Source organism: Eschscholzia californica, unplaced genomic scaffold (assembly GCF_041429995.1).
Source record: "Eschscholzia californica isolate CP2 unplaced genomic scaffold, dmEscCali1.0.p SCAF_6, whole genome shotgun sequence".
Taxonomy (NCBI): Eukaryota; Viridiplantae; Streptophyta; class Magnoliopsida; order Ranunculales; family Papaveraceae; genus Eschscholzia; species Eschscholzia californica.
This window is the reverse complement of record NW_028238483.1, coordinates 27,768,924-27,786,577: the sequence shown is the minus strand read 5'-3', so window position 1 is coordinate 27,786,577 and position 17,654 is coordinate 27,768,924. Positions and strand designations below refer to the sequence as shown.

The following is a 17,654-nucleotide window of genomic DNA, read 5'->3' as shown; positions in this document are numbered from 1 at the left end:
GATTTCATCATTTCTAGCTTTCTATATCGACCAGCAAATGGCAAAAGGGATCAGCCTCCATAGGTCTCTGCGCGGCTTTCTAATTGCTGTTCCTCCCCATTGGGACAGTACATTAGAGAGAGACTTTGGACAACACCAAGTGAGTCCCACGCCCCGGATAAAGAACGACCATAGTTTCCAGGCCTCCTCACAGTGTACAAACAAGTGGTCGATAGACTCTCCTTGACTTTTACACCTCGCGCACCAATTAGTTATCTGCATGCCTCGGTTTCTTAGTACATCCAATGTTGGGAGTTTGCCCAGAACTGCCGCCCAAATCGTAAAACTTACTCTCGGTGGTATAAGCCTCGACCACAGCCCCTTAAATTCCATCAGCTCCCTATCAGTAGGATCAGACTCCAAGAGTCTGATGTAGCAATTCTTCACACTCAGGTCTTCCTCCTCACCTACTCTCCAAACTCTAGTGTCCGGATCCCCCTGCTTAGGTTTATGGTTATCTATTACACTCAGGAGGTTAGCCAGAATGTCAAATTCCCAATCATTCAAATTTCTCCTCAGATGAATCTCCCAAGAGCTAGAGGTAAAGTCAAATGAATCAAACACAGTTGCCTCCTTGTGAGAGGCAATAAAGAAGATGGCCGGAAACCTGTCTTTTAGAGCAAGCTGGTGACACCATTTATCGTGCCAGAATCTTATAAACTTCCCATCCCCAACTTTCCCTCTAGTAATTCTTTCGAAATCATTTGCATTGCCTGCTATACCCTTCCATACCCCGCATCCATAAGCAGATTTAATGGGGCTATGACTCCAACCACCTTGCCGAACCCCATACTTTTCAGCAACAAGGGTCCTCCATAAAGCTTTATCTTCTTTGTCCACCACCCTTTGGTGTAACGGATGGACACCCCTCTTAAGACCATGAGGTCGTGGGATCGAATCTCGGTGGAAGCAGTTGCCATCAAGATTTATCCTATGTAATTTAGGCTATGAATAATGTAATAAATTGTCGGGCTTTAGGCCTCTTCGTTGTCGGGTTTTAGGCCTCTTTCATTCTCAGTTTAAAGTAGGCGGTTATCGTGCTCATTACATCTCCATGATGCATCAATGCCTTGTAACGACTAACGTAGACCGTAGTCGAATTCTCAAAAAGAAAAAAAAAAGCTTTATCTTCTTTAGCCATTCTCTAGATAGGAGAGCTCTATTCATTTCTTTGAGACTTTTAATACCCAGTCCCGCCCCCCCCCCACCCACCCCCACATACTGATACAAGTTCTTCTTCTTCTATTAGGGCTTGGAATGGTCTTAGCTATGCACAATGTCCCCAAACGAATTCTCTCAAATATACGTCTAAGAGGAAGAGGTAGTGTTCAAGCTAAACGCCATTTTGTTCTTCGTGCTCAATTCTTAGCTCGAGCTAGATCTGCTCCTAACAAAACCACTTCTTTTAACCTAGCTAAAGATGCTAACAACGAAGCAGATAAAGCTCTCGCTTTAGACCCTAAAGACGCCGCTGCTCACATTCTCAAAGCCCTAGCCCTAGATTTACAAGGTCATAAAACCTCCGCTCTCAAATCACTTGATTCAGCTCTTTCTCCACCTGCGATCAAATCATTATCTAATCACGAACGTGGTGATGCTTTATTCAAGCGAGCTGAGTTACAGATTGGTTTGAATCGCCGTCGTAGAATTGACTCTGCTATTTCTGATTTACTTGAATCGGTGAAACTGAGTCAGGATAATTGGAAAGCTTTTTGTCTTTTAGGGCAATGTTATGAGCAGAAAGAGATGAAGGAAGAAGCTAGAAAAGCTTATCAAGATGCCAAGAAGATCGAACCTCGTTCGTCTCTTGCTCGCCAGGGTTTGGAGAGATTGGAATCTTGATCATTCATGGTAATTAACACCTTTCTTCTTTAAGATTTCATTTTTCTTCAATTTTTGATTGAATTGAGAACTGAAATTAGTATCTTACTCTTAAGATTCAATTAGGTTCATCATGGGTATGCTAAAAATGTGAAATTGTAGTAATGATCATATGCTGTATTGTTTAGTGTAAACTACACAAACCCAGATTGTTAAAATATATGGGAATTTTCAATGTGTTTGATATTATTTTGTGGTTTATGTGTTTCATGGGTATTGAGTATGTTTCTTTCTGTTGTTTTGATTCTTTGTCTTTATCGAATTTTCAAATTGCGTGTTCGATTTGTTACTTGTTCTAGGTTTCCATGATAGACCTCTCTTAAGTATATGCCAATATTATGGTTCTAGTATATTGAAAAATGGTTGACGCGACGAATTGAAGATTATATCCCCAAGTCCAATTCCTCCTAAGTTCTTAGTTTGATTAGGCAGTAGAGGTTATACCTATATACTCTTGTCATCTTATATGAAAAGTGTGTGTATATGTATATATATCATAAGCTGAACTCGTCCTAGTATTTTGATTCGAACTTTTCCAACTTGGGCATCTGACCAGGTTGTGTCCGAATGAGTCCCACCCTTGAGAGTTTAGGTTATACCTTAGTCAAACGAGATACTGCCGTACGATTCTGCAGATTAAATTCATTGATTTGTCTGAGTTTTGAGAAGGGAAGCTGGGAATGGAGATGGTGATTCATGTACATTAAATCTTAGAGAATTTTAAAAACTCAAATTTCACTTGTTTCACTATAAGCAACATTTTTGAACTTCTGCAGTAGCAAGCTTAGGTTCCATCTACTTAAAATTTAGTAGGCTTGATTGCCTCTTCCATGTCGTTCCTTCTATTAGACGAGATGATTTCTGAACCTTGTAGCTCTGTTGTCATGGGCCTTTTGTGCTAACTTTTCTGTTGATTTAGGTTTTGTGCTTAGTTTGTACAAAAGAAACCCGATATTCTTTCTATTCATATTACATTTCCACGCGAGCTCAAAATAGAGATGATCTAAGGGTATTCCTCGTTGCATATCACATAGAGAACCCTTGGTTTATCTCTTCCTCTAGAAGTATGGGGCTGTATAAAGATGTCATTAGTCATTACAGGGAAAAAAGCCCACCAGAAGATGCAGAAAAGCAATATGTAGATTAAAATGTCTAAGCTTTCATCATCAATGCTTGATCTGAGTAAGTACAAGTGAAATTCTAAGCATAATAAGTTATTAATAACCCGACCGACGACTTCAGTCATTTGAGGGACGAAATTAGGAAGGAATCAAGTACAAAAAACAAATTACACCAAGAAGATTCAAATGACGTAGACAGTTTTTTTCTAGTATTTTTGTAAATACAAAGAAATAACTATGACCATCACACAAAATGTTCAACAAAAAGGTATTATGCTCAAGACTTGGGCAGAATCCCACCACGTATTTTACTTTATTGGTGTCGTCTTTTTCTTTTGTTCAATGGGAAGTTTCGAGAAATCTTCGACATATTTGTCGTGTAAGTATTTATCTCCAAACACAACTCTCATTTCTTTAGCTTTGCTTCTATGCATCTCTCCATCTTCCTCCACCATTACTAATCTCACCGATTTACCCACCGATTCTCTCTTGAAGGATCCATTGTCTTCGTCTCTTTCTCTATTTCCATTCCCATATTTTTAGACACAAGCATTCTAGCATTGATTGCTTGATCATGTACCAGTGGTAGCAAAACTAAAGGGCAACCAAACCCTAGTGCTTCAATTACTGAACTCCACCCACAATGTGTTAAAACACCCAATTGATGGGTGAGCCAATATCTTCAATTGGGGTGCCCAACTCATGCACAAATATCCACGCTCTTTTGTTCTCTCTTTAAACCCATTTGGCAATAAATCATCCCTAAGTTGACTCAATACCAATACGATTCCTTAGAGCATCTCCAATGCAACACTTTAATTTACAAAACTCAACTTGACACATAGGATTGCTTGAGTTTTTGACAAAAAACACTCTCCAATGCAACACTCAACTAGAGTCTCAGTATGATGTGGCAACAATAAATATTGAGATACTCAAAAGAAAATTCAATTGTTGAGTTTTCTTTTGAGTATCTCAACATTTATTGTTGTATCTCTATTGGTCCACATCAACATTTTATATATTAAATTAAGAACCAAAAGTAAATCTAAAGCAAATGTTGAATTTTTTTGAGTGTTGCATTGGAGATGAATTTTGAATTGAGTATCTCAATAGTGCAACCTAGTAAAGAGAAACTCAATTCACACTTGACACATTGCATTAATTGAGTTTTTGTTGAGTGTTGCATTGGAGATGCTCTTACTACCCGAAAGAATGGGAAATCCGATAACTCTAACCCAAGAGCCAACTCAGTTAATTCATCTTGACTCAGTGTTGCCTCAGTCCCTAGTGCAACATAAACCACCGATTTTGGTAATAAGACTAAAATATACTTTAGGAATATTTAGGTATATGATATATAAGACAGAATATTTAAACATATATTAGATAAGATAGAATTTTCTAATTCTTGGTAACATATTTTGTATTCATGTATAGATATATTGTTACCTTGTAAAGTTCATCTTATATCTATATAAGAACAACTCTGGTTTGCCCTTGAAAGGCACAAAGACTTACTTTCTTTCATGGTATCCGAGCACTAAGGTTTTTTTTTTCTTCATTGTTGGTCTTTTAATGACTACTCCTCCCACCACCACCTCCTCTGATTCTGTCCACCAAATTCCAATGGGGTCAGCTCCTAACTCATTATTACCTATGCCATCTCTCACCAATCTCATTCCTCTTGTTTCTATTAAGTTGGATCATACAAACTTCCTCACTTGGAAGAAGCAGATCATACCCATCATGAAGTCTCAAGACTTATTTGATCATATTATGGATACCGTCAATCCTCCACCACGATTTATCCACTGTCCTACAAGCAATCAAGAAATCGCGAATCCAGCCTTTCACCATTGGAATCGCGTTGACCAAACTTTGATCAGTTGGTTTATCACCACCTTGTCATCATCGGTACTTTCTCAAACACCGGAATTCCAATCTGCAAGAGAACTATACTCTCATCTTGAGTCCTCCTTCTCTGCCCAAAATGCTGCAAGGAAGTCACAACTCCTCCTTCATCTTCAAACAATTCAGAAAAACACCATGACTATGACTGAATATGTTGGTAAGATTAAAGAAATTGCTGATGCTGTTGCTGCTTCAAATGCCCCTATTCCTGATGTCGAACTCGTCCTTCATGCTCTCCGAGGATTAGGTTCTGAATACACATCCTTTACTACGGCAATTGAAACTCGTGAGACCCTTCCAACCTTTACTCAACTATTACCATTACTTTTTTATCAAGAAATGCGATTGGCTCAACAAACTAACACTCCCTCGGTCCACTCAATGGCTCTAATGGCTAAGTCTCAACCCTCACTGCCCACTAACCGAGAGAGTCATCAGTCTCGCCAATCTTCATCTTCCTCTCGTGCAGGTTATCGTGGTGGACGTAATAGTCGTGGTAGAGGTCGTGGTCGTTCATATTGGAACTCCAATGCATCTGGCTCATTCAATCAGTCCCCACAAAAATCAATTCTTGGATCACCTTCAGGTTCATTGCAGGGACTTATTGTTTGCCAAATTTGTGGTCGTTCGGGTCATTCGGCTCTTTATTGTTACCAACGAACTAATCAGAACTTTCAGCCCAATGATGTGCCTCAAAATTTTTCTGCCTACCAACATCAACCTTATTATGATCCTAGTGTATATGCAGACTCTGGTGCTTCGAATCACATGGTTGGAGATGCCTCGATGATGACTAACATATCTCCATATTATGGGTCTGATCAAGTTTCAGTAGGAAATGGTTCACTCTTACCTGTTCATCACACTGGTAACCTTATTCTTAACTCTCCTTCATCTTCCCTAACCTTAAACAATGTTTTTCATGTTCCATCGATCACTAAAAATCTTCTCTCTGTTTCTCAACTCACTTCTGATATGGATTGTTTCGTAGTGTTTGATCGTCACATGTTCTTTGTTCAGGATCGGCTAACGGGGAAGCGGGTCCTTCAAGGTCTTAAGAAGGGAGGGCTATATCAATGCTCGACAACTGCGGCTCGTTCTTTTTTAAATTCTCTTAATAAAGTGCATTTTAGTTTCGTAGGGACTAAAGTTAATTCAAATGTATGGCATATGCGCCTTGGACATCCGCACTATCGTATTTTTACTGAAATTACTAATAAAGTTGCCCCATTTTCTTCAAAATTATCATCTATGTGTCAGAGTTGTGTATTGAGTAAACATCACCGTTTACCTTATTCCCCGTCAACTCACCGCACTACCACTCCTCTCACCAAATTACACTGTGATTTATGGGGACCATCTCCTATCACTTCTCGATTAGGTTTTCGCTATTTTTTTATCATTGTGGATGATTTTTCCCGTTTTACTTGGTTATTCTTTCTTCAAAACAAGTCTCAAGTACCTGAAGTTTTCAAAAATTTTAAATCTTTAATTGAAAATCGTCTTTCCTCCAAAATTGTTAGTTTGCAAAGTGATGGTGGCGGTGAATTTATTTCTTCCGTTTTTAAAAACTTTTTGATAAATTGTGGTATCTCTCAACAGTTTTCTTGCCCTCACACACCTCAACAAAATGGACTTGCAGAGCGTAAAATTCGACACGTGGTTGAAACGGGCCTAGCTCTCTTGCACCAGAGTCATCTTCCTAAAACTTTTTGGGCAGATGCTTTCGCCACTGCCACATATTTAATCAATCGCTTACCTACACCTATTCTGAAAAATGTTTCTCCTTTCTCTGTTTTATTTAATCGTGAACCCGACTATGGTTTCTTACGTGTTTTTGGGTGTAGGTGTTACCCCCTCCTTACTCCATATCGCAAAAATAAACTTGAATATAAAAGCCAACCATGTGTTTTCATTGGTTATAGTGATTCTCATAAAGGATATCTCTGCCTCGACCCTAAATCTTCTCGTGTTTATATTTCTCGTGATGTTTTGTTCGATGAACATTTATTTCCTTTTGCTCTTGATAAACTTCACAATGTTCACAATGAAATTAAGGTTTCTGATGCACCTCAATGGATATTTTTAGACACACCATCTTCTTCTTCTCCAACATCAATATCTTCGCTCGTACCTTCTCCTTCTTCATCATCGTCTCCTTCTCCAACTGTTGCTGCCTCTCCATCTCGTGTTCCCTCCTCTTCCTTAGTCTCTAGTCCCTCTAATTCATCATTTTCGCTGCCTTCTCCTACCGCTTCTGCAGAACCACTGTTGCCAGAGACTAATGATACCTTACCTATCGAGAGATCTAAAGAACCCGGTTCTCCACCGCCGATTCAGTCCACACATAGCATGATTACACGCTCGAAACAAGGTATATCTAAACCTAAAATTATTCCTTCTTTATGTGTTACAAAATATCCTATTTCTTCTGCTTTGTTGGCCTCTTTACCTTCTTTACCTACAGAACCAACTTCCTATACTGAAGCTAGCAAAAACCCTAAATGGTGCGATGCTATGTCTGATGAGTTCACTGCTCTCCTTCGTAATGATACGTGGACCTTGGTACCTAGACACCCTTCGATGAATATCATTGGAAACAAATGGGTTTATAGGGTAAAACTAAAAGTGATGGGTCTATTGACCGGTTCAAAGCTCGATTAGTAGCTAAGGGATTTTCGCAACAACATGGCCTGGATTATGAAGAAACCTTCTCACCCGTTGTGAAACCGGTCACGATTCGATTGGTTTTGAGTATTGCTATCTCTTCTCACTGGAAGGTGAAACAACTCGATGTTAAAAATGCATTTTTGCATGGGTTTCTTGATAAGGATGTCTTTATGTTGCAACCAACTGGTTTTGTGCACCCTCTCTTTCCAGATCATGTTTGTCGGCTTCAAAAGGCGTTGTATGGATTAAAACAGGCACCACGTGCATGGTTTCAGCGATTTGCAACCTTTTTAGGTGAAATGGGATTTCAGACTTCTAAGTCAGATACCTCTTTGTTTATTTGTCGAACTTCATCTACGATGACTATTTTACTTTTTTATGTCGATGATATACTTATTACAGGTTCTGATCTGCACCATATTGATTGGGTTATTTCGAAGTTAAATTCCACTTTCTCTATGACTGATTTGGGTGAAATCCATAATTTTTTGGGAATGGAGGTTGTACGTTCTACTTCTGGTATTTCTCTAACACAAACCTGTTATACACTTGATTTATTGAACAAATTGGATTTAACTCAATCGAAGCCCGTCTCTACACCAACCCCATGTAGTAAGAAAATGTCTGCTTCTGATGGTACTCCATTCTCTGATGTAACCTTATATCGATCTCTTGTTGGTGGGCTTCAATATTTATCGTTGACCCGTCCTGATATTACTTACTCGGTAAATCATGTTTGCCAATTTATGCAATCTCCAACGGATGTTCACTTCTCTGCAGTAAAACGAATATTCAGGTATCTTAAAGGGACACTTGGTCGTGGTATCTTCTTCTCTTCTCACTCTGATCGCCAGTTGGAGGCTTTCACCCCTCACTTACATGCATTTTCTGATGCGGATTGGGCAGGTGACCCTGATACTCGCCGCTCTATTTCAGGTGGATGTGTTTATTTGGGTTCTCATCTTATTTCTTGGTTTTCAAAGAAACAACCCGCAGTCTCCCGCTCTAGCACAGAGGCTGAGTATCGCTCCATGGCTATCACTACAGCTGAAATTACTTGGATTCAACACTTACTTCGTGATTTGGGAGTATTTAGCACTTCAATTCCAGTTCTGCATTGTGATAATATCAGTGCCACGTATCTTGCTCACAACCCTGTTTTGCACTCAAGGACTAAACACATGGAATTGGATTACCACTTTGTTCGTGAACGTGTCTCTCGTGGTTCTCTTCAAGTTCGTTATGTTCCAACACTACAACAAGTGGCAGATGTGTTTACTAAAGGTCTTGTGAAGTCCCGTCACCACTTCCTCTGTTCCAAGCTCTCATTTTCGGATTCAGCAGTTCGGCTTGAGGGGGGATAATAAGACTAAATCCAAAATATACTTTAGGAATATTTAGGTATATGATATATAAGACAGAATATTTAAACATATATTAGATAAGATAGAATTTTCTAATTCTTGGTAACATATTATGTATTCATGTATAGATATATTGTTACCTTGTAAAGTTCATCTTATATCTATATAAGAACAACTCTGGTTTGCCCTTGAAAGGCACAGAGACTTACTTTCTTTCATTTGGTTCCTGTTTGTCAAGCCACTCTTTCATTTTGATCCATTCTTCATTCTTATTGTCAATGGTTTCTTCATGATCACTAGGATGGAGTAGGCCTATTGGAATAACCGGTTTTTGAAAGATATCATTTTCGAGAAGGTTAAACTACTACGACTCAACTTCCATACAGCTTTTAATGGCTACAATATTACAATCTTTTATCGTGTAAGCCATACGAAAAACATCTGTGACGCTCGATGCATTTTGTTCGATGTTACCCGAGAGTCTAATCATCCCGTATGGTCGAAAAGCTAAGTTAGAAGGGAAAGTAATCCACTCCGGGGGAGAAGTAAATTGTTCGGGCTGCTTCTCATGTATAAAGCCTTTGATGGAGGTCCGAAAAATGCATTGAATGAAGCCGTGAATATGCTGAAGAAGGCGCATCGAATACCAAGTTTAGAAGCGAGGTAACTTGTAAGGAGCGAAATCATGAATAATCCAATAGGGATTCGAAGTCTGTAAAAAATTTGATAGAGGGCCATCAACTAAAACATCGTAGGCTTGTTTTAGGTACGGGACCTTTTTTTTTTCTCTTTGACCTTATCGACAGGAAGGTCGATGGTTGCCTCAACTTCAATTGGTAAATTTGGGATCTGAGATAAAGGAATGGAAACAAAGGTGAAGTTGGAAGATAGATTTGGAGGAATTTTGGGGAGTCTTTGGATGTTTCTTGGAGTGGTTACGAAGGAGATATGATGACCTACAGAAGTATTTGCAGTATTTGAAGGGGGTTTTTGAGGAGAGAGAGACTCCGTGCTGACGTCAGCTATTCCGAAGTCATCCCTCTCCTTTCTCCCCACTGGAAAACCCTAATACACAAATAACTCCATTAAAGGCAATCTATCACATACCACGAGTAATAAAATCCACATGCAATCTTCTAGATAGATAATAAAGACACCATAGATATCATTAATCACTTTGTTGGGAGGTTTTCGTAAGAGATTAAAGGCTGATCATCTAACTTTGCTTGACTTGGGAAACGGCTAAGAAAGGAATAATCAGGCGAAAATCAAGGTAACTATTCTCCCCCTTTAACTGCTTTACATCTGTCTATTAATTTTCGAATTTCTAACATGTGTTATAACTAAGTGATTCAATCGAGTAAACTCTTCAAGTTCTCCCTTGCGTGCGCCGTGCCTGTGGATCTTTAGCTGTGGATTCTAGTAGGGTGGGTTCTCTCTCTTCAGTTACAAGTGGTGATGTTCTCTAGAAGATCTTCCTTTTCTCTAGACGAGTGTTAACACTCGAGCTTACACGTGTTCTGGAATATGAAGAGTTCGTCTGAGAGAAGCAAAATGGAGAGTCTTATCATCTTCTTTAAAGTGCTTTCATGTCCTCTTCCTCTCTTTGTTATTATCTCTGCCTGGAGAGAAAGTTTCTTCACCTTCTCCAACTGCTTCTGGCTTCTCTCTTTCATGTCGACCAACCCTTCTTCCCTGAATCTTGATGACCTTTCCCAAAAGATGTCAATCCAACTTAGTCTTACAGAAGGTGGTAATCTCACGATTTGCTATCCAAAACCCTCAAAAAATAAAGATCTTTTGGAGATTTCTTCAGGGTTCTTAGCAAGATTATGCTGTAAGTACGACTATGGTATAGGCTTTATTAGGAAGCATCTGTCGGGTCAATCTCGATTCTTCAGAGAGTGTAGAATCATTCCTTCTGCTACTGGATTCAATCATTTTCTCATCAAACCTCGTAACCTCACAGCCCTAAACGAGATACACCAAGGTAGACCTTGGACTATTAGGGGTTTCCTGGTAGTGATGCAGGAGGTGGATTTCCCACTCAGAGATGTGATCCCTCAGCTTATGCTAGAACCCATGTGGTGTAGCTTCTCGGTCTTCCTTCTTCGATTCAAAATAGACAGGATCTAGATATAATTTTCTCCTGCATGGGATACATTATCCAGATTCAGCCGAGGAATTTTAGCACAGTCACCAACTCCACTATTAGGATCCAGTTCATGTACGACGTCAGGACCCCTCTACTGGCTAAGCTTAATTCCATCACCCCCTGTGTCAAGCCTCAACCTCATGTTTTTGGTTCTCCTATGGAAACTCAGCCCTCTGTCCCTACCCCAGTTGATCCTTGGGCCCTCTCTGTTGTCCCTTCTTTCAATATGAATAATTTGAGTGGTCTTCCTATCCCCCCTCATGAAATATTTCAAGGGAAAGGAAAGAGAAAAGATCTTGATGTGCTAATGGAGGTTAAGATAGAGGAGGATGTTCGTAGGAAAACAAACCTCAGGAAAGCACAGGATTATGGTAAGAGTAATGAGGATTCTTTAGTAGAATCAAGTGGGCTGGTATTCAGGTAACTCCTCGTCGTCATCTTTCCACTCTTCGTCCATTCCTCCTAGTTGGTTTTCCCCTCCCCTGGAATCCATTGACAGTTCAGAAGAAAGACGCAGGCACCTATTTGCAGATTCTATGCTGGCCTCTCCTTGTCCATCTTCAGAGGCCAAGGAGGAGGGAGACAAGGAATAGTTTACTTGGTTGATGTTAATCTTTTGTTTGGTGTGTATCTAGTCTATTTTGTTCACGGTTTAATTGATCGTGTTTAGTTAAGTTAGTTTTTATTTACTTTCATGACAGTACTGTTTCATCACATCTAATATAAGATAGATGTGTTTTTGTTAATTCCCTGAGGTTATCAGGTAGATACTTACATAATTTTGTGATCAATGATGTTTATAAGTTAATTACAACTTGTTTCGGTTATATGTGTATTTGTACTTGTTTATGTTCGTGCTCCCTTTAGTCGATATACTTATTTAGTGGTGGTTTAGTCTTTACTGCTGTTATTACCTGGTTGTAATTGGAGTATTAAGGAACAGTAGCTTTAATCTCTTCCTCTTAGTTGAAAGAGGAAGGCGCCTTTAGACTAAAATTGTGGTTCGGTCGCATTGGGAGTGAACAGTTCTAGTGGGAGTGTTTATAGCCTGGGTGCGAGGGTATGAGGTCTGTAGGGGCGCCTCTAATTTCTCTGACCATATGACTAATCAACATAACCCCTGTCCCACCATTATTAGCTGGAATGTTAGAGGTATTGGTAGGTACATCACGAAAAAACATCTTTTAACTCTAATTAATAGGCATAACCCCGACTTTATTTTCTTAGCCGAAACTAAGAATAGAGCTAATATCATAAACAAAAGCATTAAAATTCAAAAACATTACAGTAGTCACTTCGTGGAACCGATTAATAAAGCAGGTGGTCTTGTTATGTATTGGAAGCATCACTTAAATACTTCTATTCTGTATTCGGATAATAATATGATCCATGCCAAAATCCTAAATCCTAATACTAATAATTATTATTTTATTACGGGCTTTTATGGGTGCCCGTATCATAAGAATAAACTAAAACCTTGGAAAATCCTGAAGACCCTAGAGGTAGATGCTAACATGCCCTGGATGGTCATCGGGGACCTCAATAACATTCTAGATAAGCAAGAGAAGCAGGGTGGTTCACAAGCCTCAGACTCCCACATGTCGAGTGTTCTCTCTATTATTAGTCAGTTGGAGTTGATGGATATGGGTTATCAGGGTAGTCTTTACACCTGGAGTAATAAGCAATATGGTGAGAACTTGATTCAAGAGAGATTAGATAGAGCTCTATATAATCTTAACTGACTGACGTTATACCAGTTCTCTAGTATAACACACCTAGACACTGTTGGATCAGACCACCTTCCCATCATGTTGGCTGATATTAACAATAATAATAATAAGCCTAAGCCGTTCAAATTCTTGCGTACTTGGATGAACCATCCGGAGTGCCATGATTTCATAGCGGGCAAATGGAATTCGAATCCGAATATTCAAGGTGAGCTAAAGAAGTTAAGTAGACATCTTACTCAATGGAATAAAAAAGTGTTTGGTAACATCGAGAGAAATATCAAGACTATTACAGATGGTATCCAGAATAATAGTAATAAAGAAGAGTTAGCCAAGTTGTACGAGCAGCTAGAGCAATTGTATCTGCATCAAGAGAATCTCCGGAAGGAGAAATCTAAAAATAATTCCATTTCGGTGGGGGATAAGAACACTAAATACTTTCATTCTCAGGCCATTCAGCGTAATCGTAATAACAAAATCAGGGCCATTAAAGATTATAATGGGGAATGGCAAGAAGATATTAATAGCATCCATTCTATATTCACCTCACATCTCCTGAATATCAACACCACGGATAATATCTTTACTGCTCCGGAAATTCTTAATCTCTTTCAGCAATCTATCTCCCCTCAGCAGAACGATAAGCTTAGCGCTATCCCGGATGAATATGAGATCAATAACGCTATTACAGGTCTCAAAAAAGAAGCGGCCCCGGGCCCGGACGGATACCCCCCTTTCTTCTTTCAGGCTAACTGGGACACTGTTAGCACGGATATTCATAATCTTGTACATCAGTTTTTTCTTAACGCGACTCTTCCGGAAGAAGCTAACCACACTCATATTTGCCTTATCCCTAAAACCGCTACTCCGCAGACCCCAGCGGACTATCGACCCATTAGTCTCCTCAATACAACCTACAAAATCATAACGAAAATCTTAGCGGATAGGTTCAAAGATACCCTTAAAGACATTATCACTCCGTTTCAAGCGGCTTATATTCCGGGAAGACAAATTTCGGACAATATAATCATAGGGCAGGAGATAATCTACTCTATGAAAAAGATGAAAGGAGCGACGGACTACTTTGGGCTGAAACTAGATATGTCCAAAGCTTTTGACAGGATTGAGTGGAATTTTCTTACGGACATCATGAGGAAATTAGGATACTCCGAGCATTGGATAAAGATGATAGACAGTTGTCTCTCTACTTCCTCCATGGCGGTCCTCATTAATGGTCCGGACCCTACTTTCCATCCGACTAGAGGCATAAGACAAGGAGATCCTCTCTCGCCTTTTCTCTTCACCTTAGCTATGGAAGGTTTGAGTAGAATGTTAGTAGCAAAAAAGGACTCTGAGACCTTCATAGGATTCCCTTCTAATCATCCGGATCTCACTATTTCACACTTGCTGATGATTGTATTATTTTTGGTCGCAACTCCCTTGATAACATTCACATTCTCAAGAACATTCTTAATATTTTTTGTGCGTCATCAGGTCAGATGATTAACTATAAGAAATCTAATATATTTTACTCCAAGAACTCTCACCCTAAATTCAAGCGACTTATTATGCGCTTATTAAAAGTTAAAAATGCGTCTACTTCGGAAAAATATCTGGGGCGCAGCTTTTTATCGGAGCGAATAAAACTAATGCGTTTAAGCACATTCTTCAACAGATCAAGAACAAACTAGAGAGTTGGAACCACTCATTCCTCTCTCAAGCTGGGCGCACTATCGTTATCTCGACGATAGCTGCTGCTGTACCCCGATACCAAATGCAATGCTTTGCCATCCCTAAAGGCATAAGCAAAAGCATTATGACTTTGCAAAAGTCGTTCTGGTGGGGTAAGTCCAGAGGTATTTGCACGAAGTCGTGATCGTCTATTTGTCTTCCCAAAGCCTTGGGAGAGCTGGGTATTCATATTCCTGAACTAGATAATAAAGCTATGCTTAGTAAACTAGCTTGGAGGATAAATGCTGAGCCTAATGCGTTGTGGGTGCGGTTCTTGAAAGCGAAGTATTTTCCACTGACAGAAACACCGGGCCCAGTCAAACCTCACCACTCTTGGACTTGGCATACTATCAGGAAACACATATATCAAATAGAAGACTTTTTGACCTGGGAGGTCCATAATGGTAACAAAATTAACATCTGGAATGATAGTTTGATTCCGGACATTATATCTCCTCAGAATTATAGCAACGAAACTAGTATAACTATGGTAGCCCAACTTATTCATAATAATGAATGGAATGAGGAGGTTCTTTCTAGAATCTTCGATTCCCAGACTCAAAATTTAATTAAAGCCATCCCAATAAACGTAGCAGGAGAAGACCTGAGGAGATGGACACTTAATAAATCTGGTAGATTTACAGTCAAATCTATGTATAGATACCTGTCCACCAGTATGAGTTTTCCTCCTCTCCTCAACCCAAACTGGAAATTTATTTGGAAGCTTCCAACTATCCCGAGAATCCAAAATTTTATATGGAAACTTTGTACCAAAGCCCTTCCAGTGAGGAAAAGAATAGGAAGATTTATTGATGGTAACCTGGATTGCCCTAATTGTACGGAAATTGAATCTATTGAGCATGCTCTCCTACACTGTCCACTGGCTAAAAACATCTGGTTCTATTTTAACATAATCTCTGGAAATATCTTAAACGTGGCGGATTGGATCTTTTCATGGGAACACACTCTTCCTCTTAGTGACCGGAACTACCAGAACCTATTAGCTACGATCCTTTGGATCATTTGGAAAACTAGATGTGATCATTGTTTTTAACATGAAATAAATGATCTCTCACATATAATTAAGATGATTCTTAACTTCCCTAGAAATAATTCCATGAATGCTAGTAAGAATAAACCAGTGAAAGAAAGATGGATTCCTTCGAAACACTCTTGGTTGAAAATTAATGTAGATGCATCGTTTACGAATGTTCATGAAATTACAGGTACGAGTCTGATTATTCATGACTCTGATTATAAATTTATAGAAGCTCACACTTCCATTGTTAGGAGCAGAAATAGCGAAGAAGGTGAGGCTATAGCAATTTTGAATGGCCTGATATGGGCGGTTGAACATAACTATAAACAAATCATCATTGAAAGCGATAATATCAATATCATCCAGAATATCAAAAACAGTAAACATGATGTTCAATGGCAATCTTGTATTCACATTCAAAAAATTAACGAAGTCAAACGTAAGATAGAAAGGGTCATATTCAATTTCACTTGCAGGAAATTTAATGTTGCGGCGGATAAGCTCGCGAAGAGGGCTCGAAAGCAGAATAGATCAGAAACTTGGTGTAGAATTCCGTATTTTATTTCTCAGTTGTATTGTAATGACACTCTAATTTCTTAATAATATTCTATCCTTTAACAAAAGAAAAGGAGATATGATGACCCTTTTGAGCCAATGATTTAGAGAGCTCTAGAAATGGGATTAAGTGACCAAAAGCTAACCATGGAAACATGACAATATGAAGGGTTTCTTGATCTTGACCATCTTTGGTCGCCATGAAATCAATTAAGTTGTGAGAGAGAGAAGAGAGTCTCAACTCTCAACTACTACCTTTCCTTTATAAAAAGAAAGAAGAATAAGTTAACATATCAATCTTTCTCTCTCTCTTTCTTCTATCTTTTGTGTGGGTTCTTTTCTTAGATAGGTTGGTTTTCAACTCTTCTTATTTTTTTTTTGTTGAGGTAACTCTTCTTATTTTAGTATACAAGAGATCTCTTTTCATAAATTAATACTTTTCATCTATTTTTAGGTGAACCTTGTGAGTACTGTTTCTGGGCCAGGGTCAGCCCTAACATGTGGGAGGCCCCAAGCGAAACTAAAATATGGGGCCTTATATAGTGTTTGGTAGAAAAAAGAATTTTAATGTTGTTTAGAGGTGGAGTCGATCTCATGACCTCTCATACAAAGTTTAAGCTCTTAAACCAGTGAGCTACAACTTGATTCATGTCAAAAATCCCTTAACTACGTCGGGGCCTAAAGCGACCGCTTTGGTTGCTTTGGGCCCGGGCCGCCCCTGCTCTGGACATCTATTTTTAGGTGAACCTTGTGAGTACTGTCTGGGAGTATAATGCCCCAGGAAGCGTCATTGATGACGAAAAAGTACCATACAAAAGTGTGGCTTATTTTTTGCCTTTTGGAAAGCTAAATAGAGTTGAAATTGATCAAAGAACTTGTTTTATTCCTTGATGGTTACCAAAAGAAATATAAAACTTTATTTATAGAGTCACAATACTACTAGTTTCTAATTTTACTAGTTCCTAATATTTTACTAGTTTCTAATATTTGATATTTCTTAATATTATTATATGGGATATCTTAACATATAGATAGATATTTCAACGCTCCCCCTCAAGTTGGTGCATAGATATCGCACATGCCTAACTTGTATACCAATTGCAAAAATATTTGACTTGAAATTGTCATCATGGTCCGACTTAGACTTCAAAGCATAAATTTCTTCACTGAGCTTGTCATTTTCCTGCTCCAATGATTAGCCTCTGTGCTTCGTTGTTTAGCTGTTCATTGAGCAGGTTTATCTCGTTATGCTGGTGAGCCATGACCTCCTTTTGTTCTGATAATTTACTTTGCAGCTCTTTGATGTAGGATTCCTTTCTAGCAAGTGATGCCTGCAATTCCTGAATAAGAGTTCCTTGCTTTGTTGTTCTCTCTATTTCCACATTCTTGTGCATCTTCAATTCAATAGCCTCCTTTTTTAATTTTTTTGTTCTTCAGTAAGACAATTGATCTTCAATT

General features: G+C 38.9%; 1 protein-coding gene and 1 pseudogene across 1 annotated transcript; one reads left to right on the top strand and one right to left on the bottom strand.

Annotated features, from left to right (window-relative positions):
* The first annotated feature begins 1,296 nt into the window (after nt 1-1,296).
* Nucleotides 1,297-2,101, top strand: LOC147533118 (Tetratricopeptide repeat (TPR)-like superfamily protein). Its single transcript, XM_086650402.1, has one exon. It carries the CDS (start codon nt 1,297-1,299, stop codon nt 1,879-1,881), a length of 585 nt encoding a protein of 194 aa, XP_086506528.1. The 3' UTR covers nt 1,882-2,101.
* A 1,246-nt stretch (nt 2,102-3,347) lies between these two features.
* LOC147533117 (putative UDP-rhamnose:rhamnosyltransferase 1) lies at nt 3,348-16,406 on the bottom strand (annotated as a pseudogene).
* Nucleotides 16,407-17,654: the final 1,248 nt, after the last annotated feature.